The sequence below is a fragment of the Silurus aristotelis genome (assembly GCF_946808225.1).
Source record: "Silurus aristotelis genome assembly, chromosome: 2".
Taxonomy (NCBI): Eukaryota; Metazoa; Chordata; class Actinopteri; order Siluriformes; family Siluridae; genus Silurus; species Silurus aristotelis.
The window spans coordinates 26,741,212-26,758,548 of NC_139575.1; the positions used below are offsets into that span (position 1 = coordinate 26,741,212).

The window sequence follows — 17,337 nt, forward strand, 5'->3', positions numbered from 1 at the left end:
ATGGGCTTTCGAGTCCTTTCGAATAAGTGATCTAATACTAAAACAACAACGACAACAGTTCATTCCTCCAGCTGCCTAAAACACCTGCGCCAAGTTTACAGTTCCCCTCTTTACTGCATCAAAGCCCATCCGCTCTGCGTAGACAATGAGAGGTGCTTCATGCTCCTAATGGTACCAGCATAGCAGGCATCATTTATATGGGAGGTCTTCCTCTCCCTCTCTCTCTCTCTCTCTCTCTCTCTCTCTCTCTCTCTCTCTCTCACTCTCTCTCTCTTTTACACACACACACACACACACACACACACACACACACACACACACACACACACACACACACACACACCTTTTTTTCAAGAAGGAGGGAAAGAATGAGACAGGGAGAGCTTACATCATCTATGTAAATATGGGAAGTAGAACAATGGGACAGGCAACAGATCTTTGGGAAAAAAAGAAAAAAAAAGACCTCTACACACAGATCATTCGCATTAACACACTACCAGTCCCTCTCTTTTTCACACACACACACTCTTTCTCTTCCCACTACGCCACTTTTCCGTCGGCTGACCGTTTGACCTGAAATCCATTAGCGGTGTGGAGCAGCAGCCTTTAGTAAAGCAACTTGGTCCGGTTTTCCTGTACGGCCCCAGACACCCTCCTTACCTCACTGTCAAACAACTCGTACATGAATTACTGTAAACAGGATGTTAACCCACGGCGCAGTAAACTCTCTCCATCGGCCCCTGCGTACACATATATAACCTGCACATCATCATAGCACTCTATGGTTTATGGGCGCTAGACTCGATAATAAATCATCTCTGATGCCCTAGCTGTGAAAAGCGAGACCCCAAACACGGGGCGGGTTGCCAGGTTTCGTCAGAGCGCGCAGCCACTTTCTGGAGCTCGGATGAAAGTAGCGCTTTAAAAGGTGAAGATATTGCGTGCCACAATTAGAAGGCAATATAGTGAAATTGCGAAGGGCCTGGTTCTCCACGGGAAAACCGAGTGATGGAGTATTCTGTGACACGCTGCAGGTTCCCTTTCATCGGAGAATAATTATTGCTCGCCTTTTTCTACATACAAGCACCCTTAATGTTTAATTTCCATTGCATCGCCACCATTATGAATCAGATTGCCCATCAATTGGCAGACGCAGCAAAGAAATTCACCCTGTAATAAAACTGTCATCTGTTCCAGTATAAAGACAGATGTTGCAAGTTGGGTGATAACACAATTAAACCGTTCAACAAGGGATTCCAGAAAATTATTGAAATTGGAGGAAGCACTATCATTTTACCAATAAAGCAATTTGAGGCAATATGCAGTGTCATAACGCTGATCTTTATCCCTGTTGTCTAGATTTGCAATAAGTTGGAAGCCTGCCATCGCAGTCTAACCGGACAGCGTTACCTGTAAGAGTTTACAAGCAGATGTCTGAGAGGACGAGTGCACAGAGGAGGAATGCAAGAAAGCGGAATGCCACGGCGACATCCATGAATCTTATTTGAATCCGGCTTCTCCGCTCCGTTCATCTGTCTTCCATCGGCTTCTCACCAGTGAACGCGTCTATCTGGGTCTCTCTTTCTCTCGCCCTGTCTTTCTCTCTCTGTTCATCGCGTCCCTTCTACAAAGCACCATGTACACTTTTGAATAATGGAAGACGTGTGCCATTCCGTCCAGTTTTTAACTCAAAGTGTTGCAGGCGAAGAAAAAAAAAGCCAACCGTTTTTTTTTGTTTTTTTTTGGGTCTATCTCGAGATGCAATGTCACAGACAACTGCACTCATCCAAGGACGAAGAGAAGGAGGGGGGAAAAAATCATAATTGCCTTGCCTTATCTTGTAATTTGTAACAAAGCTAAAGCATCCATGAGCCTGACAAAGCAAACTCCAATGGGTTTGCCCTTCCAAAAAAAAAAAAAAAAAAAAAAAAGCAATTATTCATCCATTGTCTTGTTTTTTCTGTTTTCTGTCTGTCTGTCTGTCTGTCTGTCTGTCTGTCTGTCTGTCTTTTTTTTTTTTTTTGACTTTTGATATTGATGGAATATGTTGGGACGAGCAGACACAGGGCTTGGATGGATATTTCCAAGCCCTCAAACTTCATTAAAAGATGTCTGTGATGAGGCAGGGCGCTGCTATTAAATATTCAAAAGCCGTGCGTGTGAGTTCAGGGTGATTACTGGCAGTCCATAAGTACAAGTCAACAACAGTTTGCTCGAGCATGCAAGCGATTAAAAATGCACCAGCAGAAATGCTCATACATCATCAGACTGTGAGAGATGCAACAGAGACAACAGAAACCTTCTCGTACAGTCATTTCGCTCATGACAGCTCGGTATGAGCGTTGGCATATTTGCTACACTCTAATTACAGGTGATCTTATATGCGTTTAGAGAGTCATCAACCCTAAGCTTTAAATCCTACATCAACCTTAAAAAAAAAAAAAAAAAGAAAAAAAAAAAGCCACTTCCTTCTTACTGCAGAGGTTGTCTGTATTTGCACACGCATATGCTTTCTGTTGCAGATGCATCAAAATGAAGGGGAAAAAAGTCACAAAACACCACAAAAAAAAGCTTGCTGTTGCATATGATAAGTCTGTTTGTCTTTTTTTTTGTTTTGTTTCTTTTTTTTTTTCATTTTATTTTTATCATTCGCATCATCCTCACTTCCTCATCAAAAGAAAACGCTGAAAACCACAAGTTCTCTCATAGCTCGAGGGTGCGCATGACAAAAGCAGCTTTTGAAAAGCAGTCACCAAGTGCAGTCATTACAGGATCTGCATATATTTCACTTCATGCCAGAATTGCCTTTGGCACCATAAAGTTTGATATCTGAAAAAAAAAAAAAAAGGGCTTCAGATTTTGGACTATTTTGCGTAACCCTGTGCAAGACGATGTATTTGTGATACGCTCGGCTTCTGGTGGTGTCTCGTGGTGACGTGCTTACGTGGCCGGGGTGAGGATGTGTGTATCTTAAACGGGGAAATTCCAGTCACTTACACTTTTACACCAGCTGCAGAAATAAAAAAAAAATAATATATATATATATATATATATATATAAGCAATGTCAAACCAGTTGAAAAGCAGAATAAAGCAGATCAAAAATGTGAAAGAAGTCACATGAGAAAGAAAAAAAGAAAGAAAAAAAAAGAACTAACAGCTGGAACATAAAGAGAAGAATGCATCCCGCTTTCAAATCAACAACAGTAGGAATAAAACATCTTTGCTGTGTGCAGTGGACAAGGAACTGAAAAACATATGCAATGAACAATTATGCAATATTATTTGTGTTGAAATGTAATGTAATAATAAATGTAATAATAATAATAATAATAATAATAATAATAATAATAATCTTTTGTAAATCCAGGGTGCACAGAGGTTAACCATGTAAAGTTGTCCTGACTCTCAGTGTAACGATTATGTTCTCCTTGTGCTCTCCGGTTTCCCGTATTGGGTATTGGCTATAAGAAACTGCCCCTAGGTGTAAATAAGGTGTCTATGTGTGCACATAGTGCAGATGGACATCTCAATTGAATTCTGCTACATAAATTTTTCGCCAACTGGAACCTATCCATCATTAGTCGATTTTCCAATTAGTCGCAAACAGCGTAATGGCCAGATGAAGTCTGGAATGCTGTGTTATACGACTACGTTATCGGTAAGTAATTCTAATTACTAGCATCCACAATACAAGGTTACTTTTTTTTTCAAAAAAACTGTGGGAAAATTGTTCCATTAGCAAACCCTTTAGAATTTTGTTTGCTTCACACTGAATTTATAACGCAACTCAATCGTTCTGGAGATGGGCCTCGCTTGCGGCCAGACAGATCATGATTTATGAGACTGCTGGTATATTAAAGACAAACATTTGGCGATCCAGCAAACGCAGAGTGATCATGAAGTAAACAAATGCCAACAAGTGCCAGTCTTAACAGGCTCAACAAACAATGGCAACATTTTTTTCCCCCAACACGCTCCTAACAAGGGCCTTGATTTTTTTTTATTATTATTATTTTTTTTTTTTATATATTTTTAGAGTGCTGCTAGCGATTAGACTTACGTATTGAGATGTTTAAATGAAGCTTATGGTCCACTTCCCCCCCGATCTAACTAATGTGGCAAGATAAATTCCCCCGTCAGGCTTGAGATGATCAAACAGATTACAATTATTTTATCCTCCATATGTATTAATGAGCACTGTCTTTCATAGTTATGTTCCCTAACAAGAACTGATGATATGCCAAGCTCCAGGTTTGTGGGATTTTTTTTTTCTCTTTCTTCCTTGTCATGTTCTCACAGGAATTGGAGCTTATTAGTTTATGAATCTGGAAGATAAACGGTCGACTGAGCTTTTCTATAGGTTTCCCCCCCAAAAAAGAAAATAAAATCGGCACAGTGGAGTTTCAGCAAATGACCAATCAACACATTTTAAGCGAACTAGCGAATAATGGACTAGTCAGATACTCATTAGCAAATTAGAAGCAAATGATTAAAATATCTGCAAACTAAACAAACACAACAGCCATAATAGTGAATAAAAGGCAATATATACTTAAATATTTACCCTATATATTTACCCTATATATATATATATATATATATATATATATATATATATATATATATATATATATATAAATATATAAATAGAAGTGTGTCGTGGACTACTAGAGTCTTCTCAGTTCATCACTTGCCTGTCTTATACCTTACAGAGCGCTGCATATACCACAAAGACAACTCAGAAAAGTCTTTGAAGCCTCTTGTTTAGAGAGGCGGCAAAATAATTGCCAGGTGAGCAGGACCGCCTTCTTATCCGCACTGATTGGTTATTAACTGCAGCGTCAAAAAATATGACAAATTTGCTCATTACAAAGCCTGGGATTGTCATAAACTAAACTCTGACTACACTTATGTGCATCCTAATAATCCATTATTCATCGTTATCCATCGTTAGAGATATGCATCTTCCCCTAGTGTGTAAAGCTGCTTTGTGACAATGCCTACAGTAAAAAGTGCAATCCAAATCAACCAAAACTCAATCAAAGTAAAGCTTAATCAGAATATTAAAGGAAAGAAACTTTATAGTATGTAAATGGGAATATAGTGCACCAGGGGTCTCCAACCTTTTGTACAGGCGTACAGATCGCGGGCAAAGGACAAATCGCACGAAAAATACCATGTCATGTCACATAATACTCAGTAGCAAGTGTTTCCTGGTGACCTGGTGGTTGGGGAACTCTGTAGTCTATTTTATTATCCATCAAACAGAAACATGATCGCCTGGTAAACCTCTATAGGCATTAGACATAACTCATGCTGAGCTGTGTGCCTAAACCAAAACTGGTCACTTGAAGGGGGAAATGTTCATGTAAAATATATTAAAACTGTATTACATATATTTATGTGACATGTTTGTCACTTATTACACACTTAGGATATAGCACATATTCTCAATCTGCAATACACTCATTTCATCTTCGATTCACAGACACTAAAAGCTATCAGTCTTACGGTTTTCAGGATTTGTGCGCATCAGTGAAGCTGGTAAAGTTGGTAAATTTGGGATTGAATATATACATAATTCGAAATCTGTTGCAACGTCATGTCAAAAGGATTTCCTTTGCTCACCCATTCGCTTGCATGTTTTAAAATCAATAAAATTCTCTATTACTATTGTATATGTTGATATTGAAGAATAATTCTCCTTTAATTTTTTTTAAAGATGATTTTAAATGATGGTCATTAATCCGCGAATATTTAACGTGCAGAAAAATAAAGGCAATGAGAGAAATACAAAAATGAATGGCATGCACTGGTCACACACAGACACTTTGCCCCTAGGCGTGGCTTCTTCATTATAAACACATATAAAAGATTCATGGTATACTTCCTCAATAAAGACATCTTAACTATATTTAATAGCTTATTTCCAAATTCCTATTGTGTGTGTGTGTTTTCGTCACTACACATTACTGCATAGTAATGGAGTCTGATTTGGCTCTCATGGTTTCTGTAGGGCATTTGAAAGATGCAAAAACTGCGTTTGATAATATAGAAAAAATAATATAGGAAAAAAAGTAAATAAATCACTACACATCACGAGAGAATGAAATCCTTGTGTCCAAGAACTTAATCTAGACAATGCGCTTCATGTCAGCGCCAACGGAAGGAAAACAATTTCACACTTTTACAGCTTCACGTATGTGGGAGTATTAAGAGTTATTGGATCTTTCGATGATTCTGAAATCATCTTTCGAGAGCGAGTCTGAACGTAAAGCGTTAAAGGCAGGTCACGAGAGAGGACGTGGAAGTGCACGGGAAGTGGCAATTTGACGTCGGATTCTATTGGTATGCTCGCGGCGTTGAGGATGCGGTTATGCAAATGAAAAGCGGCTGTTTTAATCATAATAATGTTTTTGTATGGATTCGGATGAATTTCGATGGAGGCGTGTATCACCTGCACGTAGCAGACGCTTCAGGAGGCCTCAAAGCACTGCGTGCAGAAACAAGGTTAGGCTGGAATTCACCAAAAATACGATCTTATTGTACAGGAAGTGGACATCGTGGACGTGGTGGCTGAGTGAACTCTGGGTAAAAAGACTACAAGGCTGTGATTGGGGCATTCATACATGAATATAAAACCGCAGACAGTGCATGAGTTTGGATACCCACAACGGTGGTTTTTGCATAACCTGTACAGATGTTCTCTGTTTCACGTAGGCTAAGTCTTAAGACTTTAGTAGCCACAACAGAGTTTTCACTCTTAATTCTTTTATCTCATACCGAGAACATACTTAATCTGTTGTATTTATTGATGTGGACGAGGGTGATACAAACAGTGCAGCACGGTTAACAGGACGCAGCAACACACACACACACACACACACACACACACACACACACACACACACACACACACACACACACACACACACACACACATATTTTCGAAGCAAATTGAATTTGAAAATCCTTCTTTCTTAACTGTCATTCCACCAAAATAAGTGAAGCACACTCATTTAAGCCGCCAAAACCAGCAAAAGAGCACAAACTTAATAATGATAATAATAATAATAATAATAATAACAATCATATTAAAAATAATAATAAAACGCCGCCAAACTGTTCCACAAAAAAACACTTGTATATATATATATATATATATATATATATATATATATATATATATATATATATATATATATATATATATATACATTTTTTTTTTTTTTTTTGGAATCGTAATATAAAAGTTTGAATATAGACAATATCTCCTACTCCGTAAAACTTCTACCAGAAAGATTAAATGTGCAGATCTCCGGCTGATGGCTGATGATCTCATCTGTGTTTACCGTAACAAAAACTTAACTGAAATGTATCACAGTTCCATATCTGGTCTTTTTTTTTTTTCTCTCTTTCAGCGCCATGTTCTGGTTCAGCCACAGATCTCTTTCTTTCCCTGTTCTCCACTCACATCCATCAAAGCTGTAAGTCTTGTTGTTTTAGTCGGGCGAATCAGAACGCGCCTCTGGCAGGGAACGAAGGAAAAGTCAACAGGAATAAAATTTCAGCGCAACTGTTTACTCAACTGTGGCCCGCAGTTATTGAAGTTTCATCCATGGTTTTGTGTGACGACGGCACTAATGAATTCAGCATGGCTGTGATTTTCATGCGGCCAACATCGAGGCTTTGTGCATTCGGCTTCGGCCATTCGATGGGCGGGTCTGACAGCTAATCACAAAGGATTAAGACTACTATTTGGTGGCTAGGAACTTTAGATTTGTAATCAGCTGTAATGTCATATTTGGTCTGATGATGAAATATTCTAGTTCTTCGGAGCAACCCAAATTGGAACTTTGCTATTTTATTCATGTAATTTCATAAGGTGCTTCAATCTTTTAGATATACAATAATGTATAATATACAGAGAGGTTTTCCTGGTGCTGATATAAAATCAGATGCCATGCATTCCTTACAGCTTTGTCCCTGTAATTCATTTCTGAAGCTCCCGAAATGTCTATATTTTGATATTTCAAAGTTTGCCATGAAGTTGGCATCAGACGGCAACCATGACACCGAAACATATGTAAAGCTTTTCAAAACCATAGTCATTCTCTGCTTTAAAGCAAAGCCTCTGCCCTTGTGTTTACGGACAGCCATTTCTATGCTGACTGACAGCTACATCACAGCGTCGCTCCATCATGACCAAACAACCACTGACAACAACTCCCATCAGCCCCTGGGGCACAGATAGCATGCCACGCACTGATCTTTTCGAGCGCCAGTCCTTTTTCGTCTGTGCTGTCCACGGGCCAGCTCTCGTGTCAACACAAAAAAGCTGTGGTGACAGTAAAACATTTTTGGGGCGGGCCTTGAAAAGGCCAGATCGCCTGATTGGACAGGCGGCTCGCTTTCTGTTGAGAGCTCCCAAAATTCCACCGCACCTACGCTTCTGCATTACTATTTTACTGCGCTAGAATAAACACGTCAGCAAGCAAACACACAATTGCCAAAAGAGCACTTCGGAGTGTTTTAAAAAATTCAACACACCTTCAGTATACATAAATAATCATAATAATGTGTTTATGCGCCTGGAGAAGGAGGGATGCTGAAATATTAATGGGCACTTTAAACTAGGGAGAGGGATATGGCGATGACAAGGCTTAATAAAAGACAGGTGAGTAAGGGAGTTTGCGACCGAGTGGACAAGCCGGATGATTGGAAACGGTCACGCTTGTGCAAGATGAATCACAATTACCTGTTGCTGTTGAAGGGTCATGAGGTTAGCGGCTGTGATGTCAGACGAAGGTGTGGCGCTCTTGGATCGGATGTCTCGTAGCCCGCCTTCAGCTGCCACCCCGTTCTGTTTGGATGTTCCGTTGCTCGTTGCCTCCGCTGTCCCCGCCTCTTGCATCATGACTTAAAGGCCTGTGATGAAAAGATACGGAAAAAGGCACAGCTGTTAAAATAACTAAATATTTTTTTTCCCGTTCAGCAGGCTCCGCTCAGCAAACTCCATTTGTCCTCTGTACTTCTACTTGATTTTCCTGTCTTTTCCTAGTAGGACTGGACTTGTTTGTTTGCTTTTTAGCCTGATGGTTTCCACCCACAGACATACATGGAGCCTTTCGCTCTCACACACACACACACACACACACACACACACACACACACACACACACACACACACACACACACACATGCGCACGCACGCACGCACGCACACTTTCCCACACGGTGACAAACTTCTTGATGGCACATCCATGAGTGTCCAGACCGAAAACAAAGGGCAGGTTGCGTGATATCGAATGCTCATTTCTGTTTCTCCATTTCTTTCTTTTTTGCCTGGTGGTTGGGGAGGAAAGAAAATGGAAAATGAGGGACAGGAACACAACCCTAGAGCAAGTCTCGGCAGAGGAGCCCAAGAAAACACACTTGCTCGCAAACAAAACACATTCGACTGAAATGGATATATTTACTCGGATGGCTCCCAGAAGAACCGCGGCCTCGATGGCTTTTTAATGGCTGACAGCTCTCGCCTGAAAGTCGTCCCAAATCAAACTGTACTGCAAACATTTGCATCGCAGCTGTTGAGTTTACACCAGAGTCCCAGCCTGAACATAAATAAGCACCAGCTGCGGCAAACAATCCGGACTTATGGCCAATGTATTTAGAATGTATCCATTACATCAACGTCACGTGTCGCTGAGATTTCATTCATCAAAGACATGCATTTTATTCGGAAAATTGGCAATGCATGTGTGTGTGTGTGTGTGTGTGTGTGTGTGTGTGTGTGTGTGTGTGTGTGTGTGTGTGTATATATATATAAATAAAAGAAAGATATGCATACGAGACTGGATTTCTGAAAAGTATATAAATTCATATTCATTTTCTCATATACAAACCTCTTTCAGGTTCTAGATCGCCTGAACAATTGCATTTATTATTAATGCTGGTCAGAAGAAAATGCCCTTAAAACACAAGGCTCCAATCATAAAGGTGGGCGAAAAGAGGAAGAAAATTTAGATTTGAAGCACCACATCTTATTAATGTTAATGTACTTCTTGGGAGAGTGGCAGTCATTTCAGTCACTTAGTACTTAAAAAAAATAAAATAAAAAGAAATCACAGCTGTCATTACGACTCCTTCAGACACTACTAACATCACTTGCGAAAGTTCACCGCTAATGGAAAATATTAAGTATTACATATTTGAAGGGTCGAAAAAAAAAAAAAACAATAGCATTTATACTGCAGCTCTGAAATCTCTAATCAGGGGAGGAATTTTTCTAGCGGCACATTTCTTTGTAACAGGAATGAAAGCCGTATATTAATGAGCTCATTATCATATACGATGGTTCTTACATACAGGTACCATACAGGTAATGCAAAGTGCCTCGCATAGCAGAGACTCAGCCTCATCAGAAGTTAATAAAAAGGTGGTGTTCATTTTGTAAGCTTTCGGTTAGGAGATGTGATTGGAAGAGCTTTGGTTAAGTTTTCCACCAGTGGAGAGTTTTCAGTGCAACTGGTAACATCTTTTTTGTTTTTGTTTTTTCTTCATGAAATATAATACATGGGGTCTGTAAAGCTGGCAATTACACAACTGTTTATAGCTGCCATAGCTCAAGTGCAAACATGAATGAGCTTATCTAAGAGGTGTTCCGTAACATCGCTTGTAACTATAAACATTTCAAAAGGACAATAAGTCCTTCAATCACCAGACTGCAGTAGTAACAGTGTAAAAGCTCTCTGGAAATTTATAACATTATTATTTCATAAAACAAAGTTATTAATTGAAGGTATTTTACTGGATTTCTTTGCATTGACCGAATTGCTCATTCCTATTTATTGGTTACAGATGTACTGCTCTCTATTCCTCCAGTGTGCAACAACAAATAATCAGGCAGCTATTTACTTATATGCGTAGCAGTTAATCTATGGGTAAGAGTGCGCCCGGTGTTTTTTTTTTTTTTCTCTCCCTGATTATCCCTCTTTCTTTCAATCTCTCTCTCATTCTCTCATCCTTTCCAGACGTGCGAGCTGCCATGGCTTGTCTCTTTCAGAACCTGAGCCATGCTGAATTAAGGCATCTGTTAAACAAGAGCAAAAAATCTGTGATACACACGTGGCCACATGACAATTACAAACACGCGTTCAACCTCGGGCCCGACACCAGCAGCAAAACCCGGCATGAGCACAAATCCGAATAACAAAAGGCGTTTGCCACCTAAGTCGAATTTTCACATCGAAATCTAATCTGTCTGCAGAAATGAATGCACGTTCATCTCCATCACCCCCCCCCCCCTCTCCTCTAGAAGGAGCGTCCATAAAGGGCAGTAATGGCTGCACACACTCAGCCGCATGCTGAATTTGAATAATTATGAGATAAGGGTGTAAATTTTGCAACAAAAAAAAAAAAAGAAGAAGAAGAAAGAAAAAAAAGGTGCCATCTCTAAAAAGTAATCAGGAAAAAGGGCTGGAGTTTTAATGCATGCAGAACCAGTGACCCACGCTAGAAGAAAAGGAAAGCGGCAATGAATGCAAAGTAATGCGTCCGTGTCGCCTGGGTCCGAACGGGGCCGGCTAAAATTAACACCCAATTAATTTTCGAATTGACAAACAAATGAAAGCCATAAATCTAGCGTCTCATTAACTTATGCCACCAAATAATTTAAAAGCCGCAATATCGCCACCAAAAGTGTGTTATCCATCATAAGAATGAAACAGATAGCAATGAAAGAGGCCTTGTGGAAAGGCATTTCCACATATTCCGAACGGCGGACGAATAAAAGCACTGGGTGAGGACGTTCGTATTATTGAGCTGATTTCAATGAAGTGCTGCTAACTGATGAATTAACCGCAATAAAACATTTCGTCGTGCTTTTAGGTTCAACAGAAATGTGGGCATTATGTGGGACTATTTAGGGCTTGTGTGCAAATGTTAGTTGAAAAAGAAAACAAAAACCTAGTCTTTCCCTCTCCCTCTCTCTTTCTCTTTTTCTTTTTCTCTTACAAACACACACACATACACACACACACACACACACACACACACACACACACACACAAACAAACACAAAGGGTTCATGAGAAACAGGACTGTTTGTTTACAAAGCATGTCAAGCCTTATGAAAAGGACCAACAAAAACAAGAAGTACTCTGCATTATGGAAATTCCAGAAGATTAGCAGAGGCAGCAGTCAAGTGTGAAACAGACGTCGATCATCTGCTGACTGCTTTCGCTGGGCGGAACGGCTGCTTGCAAAACACAACAAATGTTTGGAACAAACAGCACACAATGCAAGGTCAAAGTTTTTGTTTGTTGATGTTTTCAGAGTTCCTTTAATGCGGCCTGTACAGTAAAAGTGCATGTGTGTGCTCGCACACAAACACACACACACACACACACACACACACACACACACACACACACACACACACACACACACAGTGTCACATGATAGTCACCTCTGACCAAAGCTCAATTAAAACCAAGAAAACAAAGACAATCACAAGCTATTGGATTGAAAGTTATATAAATGTGTGTGTGTGTGTGTGTGTGTGTGTGTGTGTGTGTGTGTGTGTGTGTGTGTGTGTGTGTGTATTGATTAAAAAAAAAAAAAAAAAAAAAAAAAACAGCTAAAGGCTACTTTTCACTTCCTGAAATTTAGGTGTGGCAATTTCCCAGATCTGTAATAAGAAACCTATACAAGTGTGCTTACTCTACTAGTGTGTGTGTGTGTGTGTGTGTATGTGTATGTAAGCAACAGAAAGCAAGCCTCCCTCCCTCCCTCCCGCATCTAGGAGTTTCTTATCCTGGAGATTTCAGCGCGTTCCCGCTCTCCACCTGCTCCTACAGGCTCCACTCGGCGAGCTCCTTGTATACAGCAGACCTCAACAAAAGCACTGCATTCTTAAACGCTGGATAAGAAGACACAAAAGGCAGAGACAAAACCATCCGGACACTCCGAGGCCGTTGTTTTGGTTCAGCTTGGCTGACAGACCAGACATCACAACAGCAATGAAAAGGTGTGAGAGCGTCCCAGGTTGTTTTGGGGGTCTTTTTTTTTTTTTTTTTTTTTCATCTGGTGTGTGCAGCTGCATTTTGGCTACGACATAAATAAATAAAAATAAAAAACGTGTATTCGTTCCACACGAATGGTAAAAATGAACCGACAAAAAAACGGAATAAAGAAAGATCAAAGATCCCCAGCAACGCGTTATACCTCTTTAAGCAGTTTGAACGCCAAACTGCCATGATCGTCTCTGAAACGCTCAGGGCTGCACATGTACAACACAAAACTACGTGTAAACTTCCCCTGACTTTTCTCCACAATTCACCCTTGGCCAAATTTCCACCCGCCGGCCAGTTCTTCCCTAACATACGACACTGATTACTGGAGGGAAAAGACTACCATCATACTTCCTCTGAGAGCAAACGGTGCTGCTGGTCGTGCTGCGTCACAGGGCGGCGTACCACTCGGAGCAAAGCGCTATCAGCTGTTTAGCCATCAAAGTCGCTTCGCTGGACACCGCACGCTGACCATCAGCACTAGAACCTACCAGTATTTTATAGAATAAAGGATGTTTAAATTCAACAGTCAAAATCCACGCCACAAGAAACATCCGATGTCTTCTGGAGACGCCGGCGCGGTTTTATATTATAACCGTATTATAACTGTTTACATGCTGTTGTGCATACTCTTGATCGCTGCTCTTGCTGTGTGTGCTGTTTAAACATTGTGTTTATGTTTAGAAATACACTTTTGTTTATAGTTCTCTCTTTATACAGTAGGTTTACTGGTCGCTGCTATTATGTGTTTGGTGTATCCGTCCCACACTGTCTTGTGTTGTGTGTTTGCGCAGACAAAAGACAGTGCAAACACACAACACAAGACAGTGTGGGACGAAGAGCATGCGTGGTGTGGCGTAGCTCTATGTTGTTTTAGGTAGCGCCAGGGTTCAGGTCTGGTTTACCGCGTCAGCTTTATATGGTTGAAATGGCAATAAACGCTTCTTGACTCTCGACTTTACTTGACTTGAGAGTCTCAGGATGCGGAACGCATATTGTGACACCCTCGCAGCATGGTACTTCGCCTTTGTAGATCCACAATGGCTAAACAAATTCAGCCAACTCTGAGCAATCTGGCTAAAGCCTCAGCTCTTGTGTGAGCACTTGAATATTAGGATTGAAAATCGCTCAGCACTCTCTCTTTTTTTTTCGTGCTGCTGGCCTGGTGATATCATTGAGGGCCCTTGTTGATCAAATGCATTTATGGCCCCTCATGTCCCCTCACTGTGTAACTACAACTCGGTGTTCGGATTTGTCTCTTTGAATAAAAGAGTCTGCCAAATAAAAAAAAAAAAACAGAAGCGGAGACTTCGCGGCACGTGTATCTAATTCACCGGATAAGGCGATAACTGTGTTTCACGGCAGGTGGGACAGTAGATTTTTATTTTTGAATCTTTCTCTCCCCCAAACCCCCCCCCCCCCCCCCCCCCCCCCCCACACACACACACACCTTCTCTTCTTAAGTTTGCTTTCAACCCTTTTAGGGCCAACACTAGGCCATGTTGCTCTGGCAAACAAAGCATGCTATTTGTTTAATGACTGATTGCTGCCATGGTTACGGTAAACAAAGGGGAGGGTGGAAAAGGCATTTTTTTTTTTTTTTTTTTTTTTTGCGCCTTTTTCCCCTAGTGTTTATGAACAAACACGTCTTCTTGCAAAGATCAATTTAACATTAACCAGGTGGAATGATCAACAGGTCGCATAGGTGACACTGAGGGCAGGTCTAAATGCAAACATACTTCAGGATTGAGAGAAGGGCGAGACAGGAAGAGAGAGAGAGAGAGAGAGCGAGAGAGAGAGAGAGAGAGAGAGAGAGAGAGAGAGAGAGATTGTTGGGAGAACCAAGGTTGATGTAAACATGGCCCTTCTAGAACAAACAGCTGGGGGAGAAACGGCAGGCAAACAAACAGTCGTTCTCCTGACATTTGAAGAGGCATTAACGGTGGCAAAGCCCAGCTGTTGGTGATCTGCACCAGTGACAACCAAGCCGAGGTTATCTTCTCTGCTTTAGTCGAGGGTTCAACTTAAGTTGGGAAATGCGGTGACAATCATTCGCCTTATTTGTCAAGCAGTTATAAATATTAAACGGTATCAAATGATGAACGTTGGTGCTAATACATACTAAGTCAGAAAGTTCTAAAGTGCAAAACTGCCTTTCTGCTGCAACATGCCATGCGATTCTAACGGGCGCTTAATGAAACAGCAATAAAAATTGAAGAGCATTCGAGAGTAGGTGCACTTCACTAGTGTGCTATTAGCATATTATGTCATTTACTTCAAATTTTTATATTTATCCATCAAAGCCAGTTGGCTAAAAAAGGCTGACACTGTTCACCTCTCGCATTGTGGCCATGAACAATGCAATGATAATGACTAGAGACCTTGTTCCAACACGTTAGCACGGTTTAGGAAGTGGCTCGATCTGTGAATTTTTCATCTTTCGCTGTATCTGTAGATATCGCTGTATATGAGGCATCGCTCTTGTTGCCGTGCTCGGGCTTCTCTCTGCCTCGCTCCCTGCGCTCATTTCATTTAGCCTTCCAAATCCATTTATGTGCATTTTGAAGAGGCAAGAAACAAATGACTGAGGGGCTGTGCACATATTTATTTCACATTGAGAGGTGCGTAATAGGATCCTCATGCGTGAAATTTAGACGCGAATGTATTAACGGCGCATCTACACAAAACAGGGCCGCAACATCCTGTAACGTCGCACGCCGTGATTCATATAAATACAGACCTATTATCAACGCCGCAAGCCCATCGAAATAAACAGTAAAAATGCTGGGTGAAGACACGCAACTCCAGGGGAGAGGCTAAATAGATACATAATTTCAGGAGATGAGATAGGTTTTTTTGTCTCTGTACCATAAATCTATGCCGGTGTACGAGTCAGAGAGACGGGCGCGTGAGCGAGAAACCCGTCGCGATGGGACAATAATGAAACGTAGCAAAGTAAGGCAGGCCATGGTATTTTTAGCACAACAGCCAACAGAGACTGAGGTAAATAAGAGAAGGACTAATGAGTTTTAATGGAGGAATGGCAAGTCCAGGATGTGGGACTCGAATCGCAAGAGGGTTACAGTGTACTCCTGAGCCGCTCTCCTTCAAGTGACTTTGATCACTGCTGTTTGCCCACGACTGGGGATTAACAGCGCCCTAGCGGAGAGGACGCGGCCATTCGCTCCTGCGGCAGCGGTGCATTCTGGGAGAAATAAAAACGACGCCTCGAAGTCAATCTCCCTGCAGCTCTTTGGGTTAAAAAAGAATTTGAGCTGTCGAATTAACACGCACAAGCTGGAAATAAAAACAGCCGCCATCCGCGTCCGGTGAGATCGCGCCAATTGCTTATTGTATAATATCGTTTACAGTTGTGCCGTTTTCGATCGTGGCTCCATTAAATGCATACAGAGAACCCTCCCGCTTTACTTTCGGGGGTTGGAAATATGCCACTTGTGTTTTCTCGAGAAGCAAAGTTCAAATTCTACGCACTTTCTCTAATTAATACAGCGGGACCAGCGTATCAGAGGGAAGATATTATTAGTAACACCGTCTTGGGCAGTAGGCGGAACCAGTTGCACAGCTATGGTGTCAACTAATTTCAAGGAATAATAAATTGATAAAAAGTGTAATTCAGGCTGAGAACCATTTGTCTTAAAACCAGGTTGACAAGAATGGTGGCATACTGGCACGTCAAACAATGCGGGAACATTCACATGATGACTGATAGGGGAGCATTTCAAAGATGAGCATGCAAGTAATGCACATCACAGGAATTTCCTCATTGAAAAAGAATAAGGAAAAAAAAAAACGACAAAAAAAACCCAAAACAGATTACCTGAAATTGCAGTGCAAAGTCACTTGGGTTATTTTACACCTCGGTTGTCTTCAGGACCCACTTGAGGAGAGAATGTAACATTTTCGCAGTGTGTTTCGTGGTGAGCTGCAGGGCGGTTTGCTTTGCCCTATCACCTAAATGATACTGAACAGTGGGTTGTTTGTGAAAAGCGCTGCTGAAAGTGATAGGTCCGGTGCAGGTGCCCGTCTCTCAGCTGTTTGTTTGCAATTGCTCGCACAACGAGATAAAGAGGCCCATTGATTGCCTGACACAATCATTAACCTTCATAAACAAATAATGACGCGGAAATGCGACTCCTGGTTTGTTAGGATGGTTATCTGGTGGCGAATAGTTACTTTTAATGTTTAACGTGAACCTGATTGTTCTGCTTGGGAGATTCATGTGTGTAAACTGCAATTCAGAG

At 41.0% G+C, this 17,337-nt stretch overlaps 1 protein-coding gene and 1 long non-coding RNA gene across 20 annotated transcripts in view; one reads left to right on the top strand and one right to left on the bottom strand.

Moving 5' to 3' along the window:
- The window catches only part of LOC310722429, a 36,499-nt gene extending 34,489 nt beyond the window's left edge, over positions 1–2,010 (top strand). Inside the window, exon 3 of the long non-coding RNA XR_014532373.1 lies at positions 1,360–2,010. This is a non-coding gene — a long non-coding RNA (uncharacterized lncRNA). The remainder of the gene's footprint in view (positions 1–1,359) is intronic.
- foxp1b (forkhead box P1b) overlaps positions 1–17,337 on the bottom strand; it is a 164,954-nt gene that overhangs the window by 76,018 nt on the left and 71,599 nt on the right. For 18 of the 19 annotated variants that reach the window (XM_083532779.1, XM_083532775.1, XM_083532773.1 and 15 more), the window contains one exon: positions 8,761–8,930. In XM_083532779.1, coding sequence (XP_083388905.1) covers positions 8,761–8,919 — 159 coding nt within the window. In that variant the 5' untranslated portion in view covers positions 8,920–8,930. Of the gene's footprint in view, positions 1–8,760; positions 8,931–16,913; positions 16,982–17,337 lie in introns of those variants that run through there. The other variant, XM_083532786.1, reaches the window with a different exon arrangement.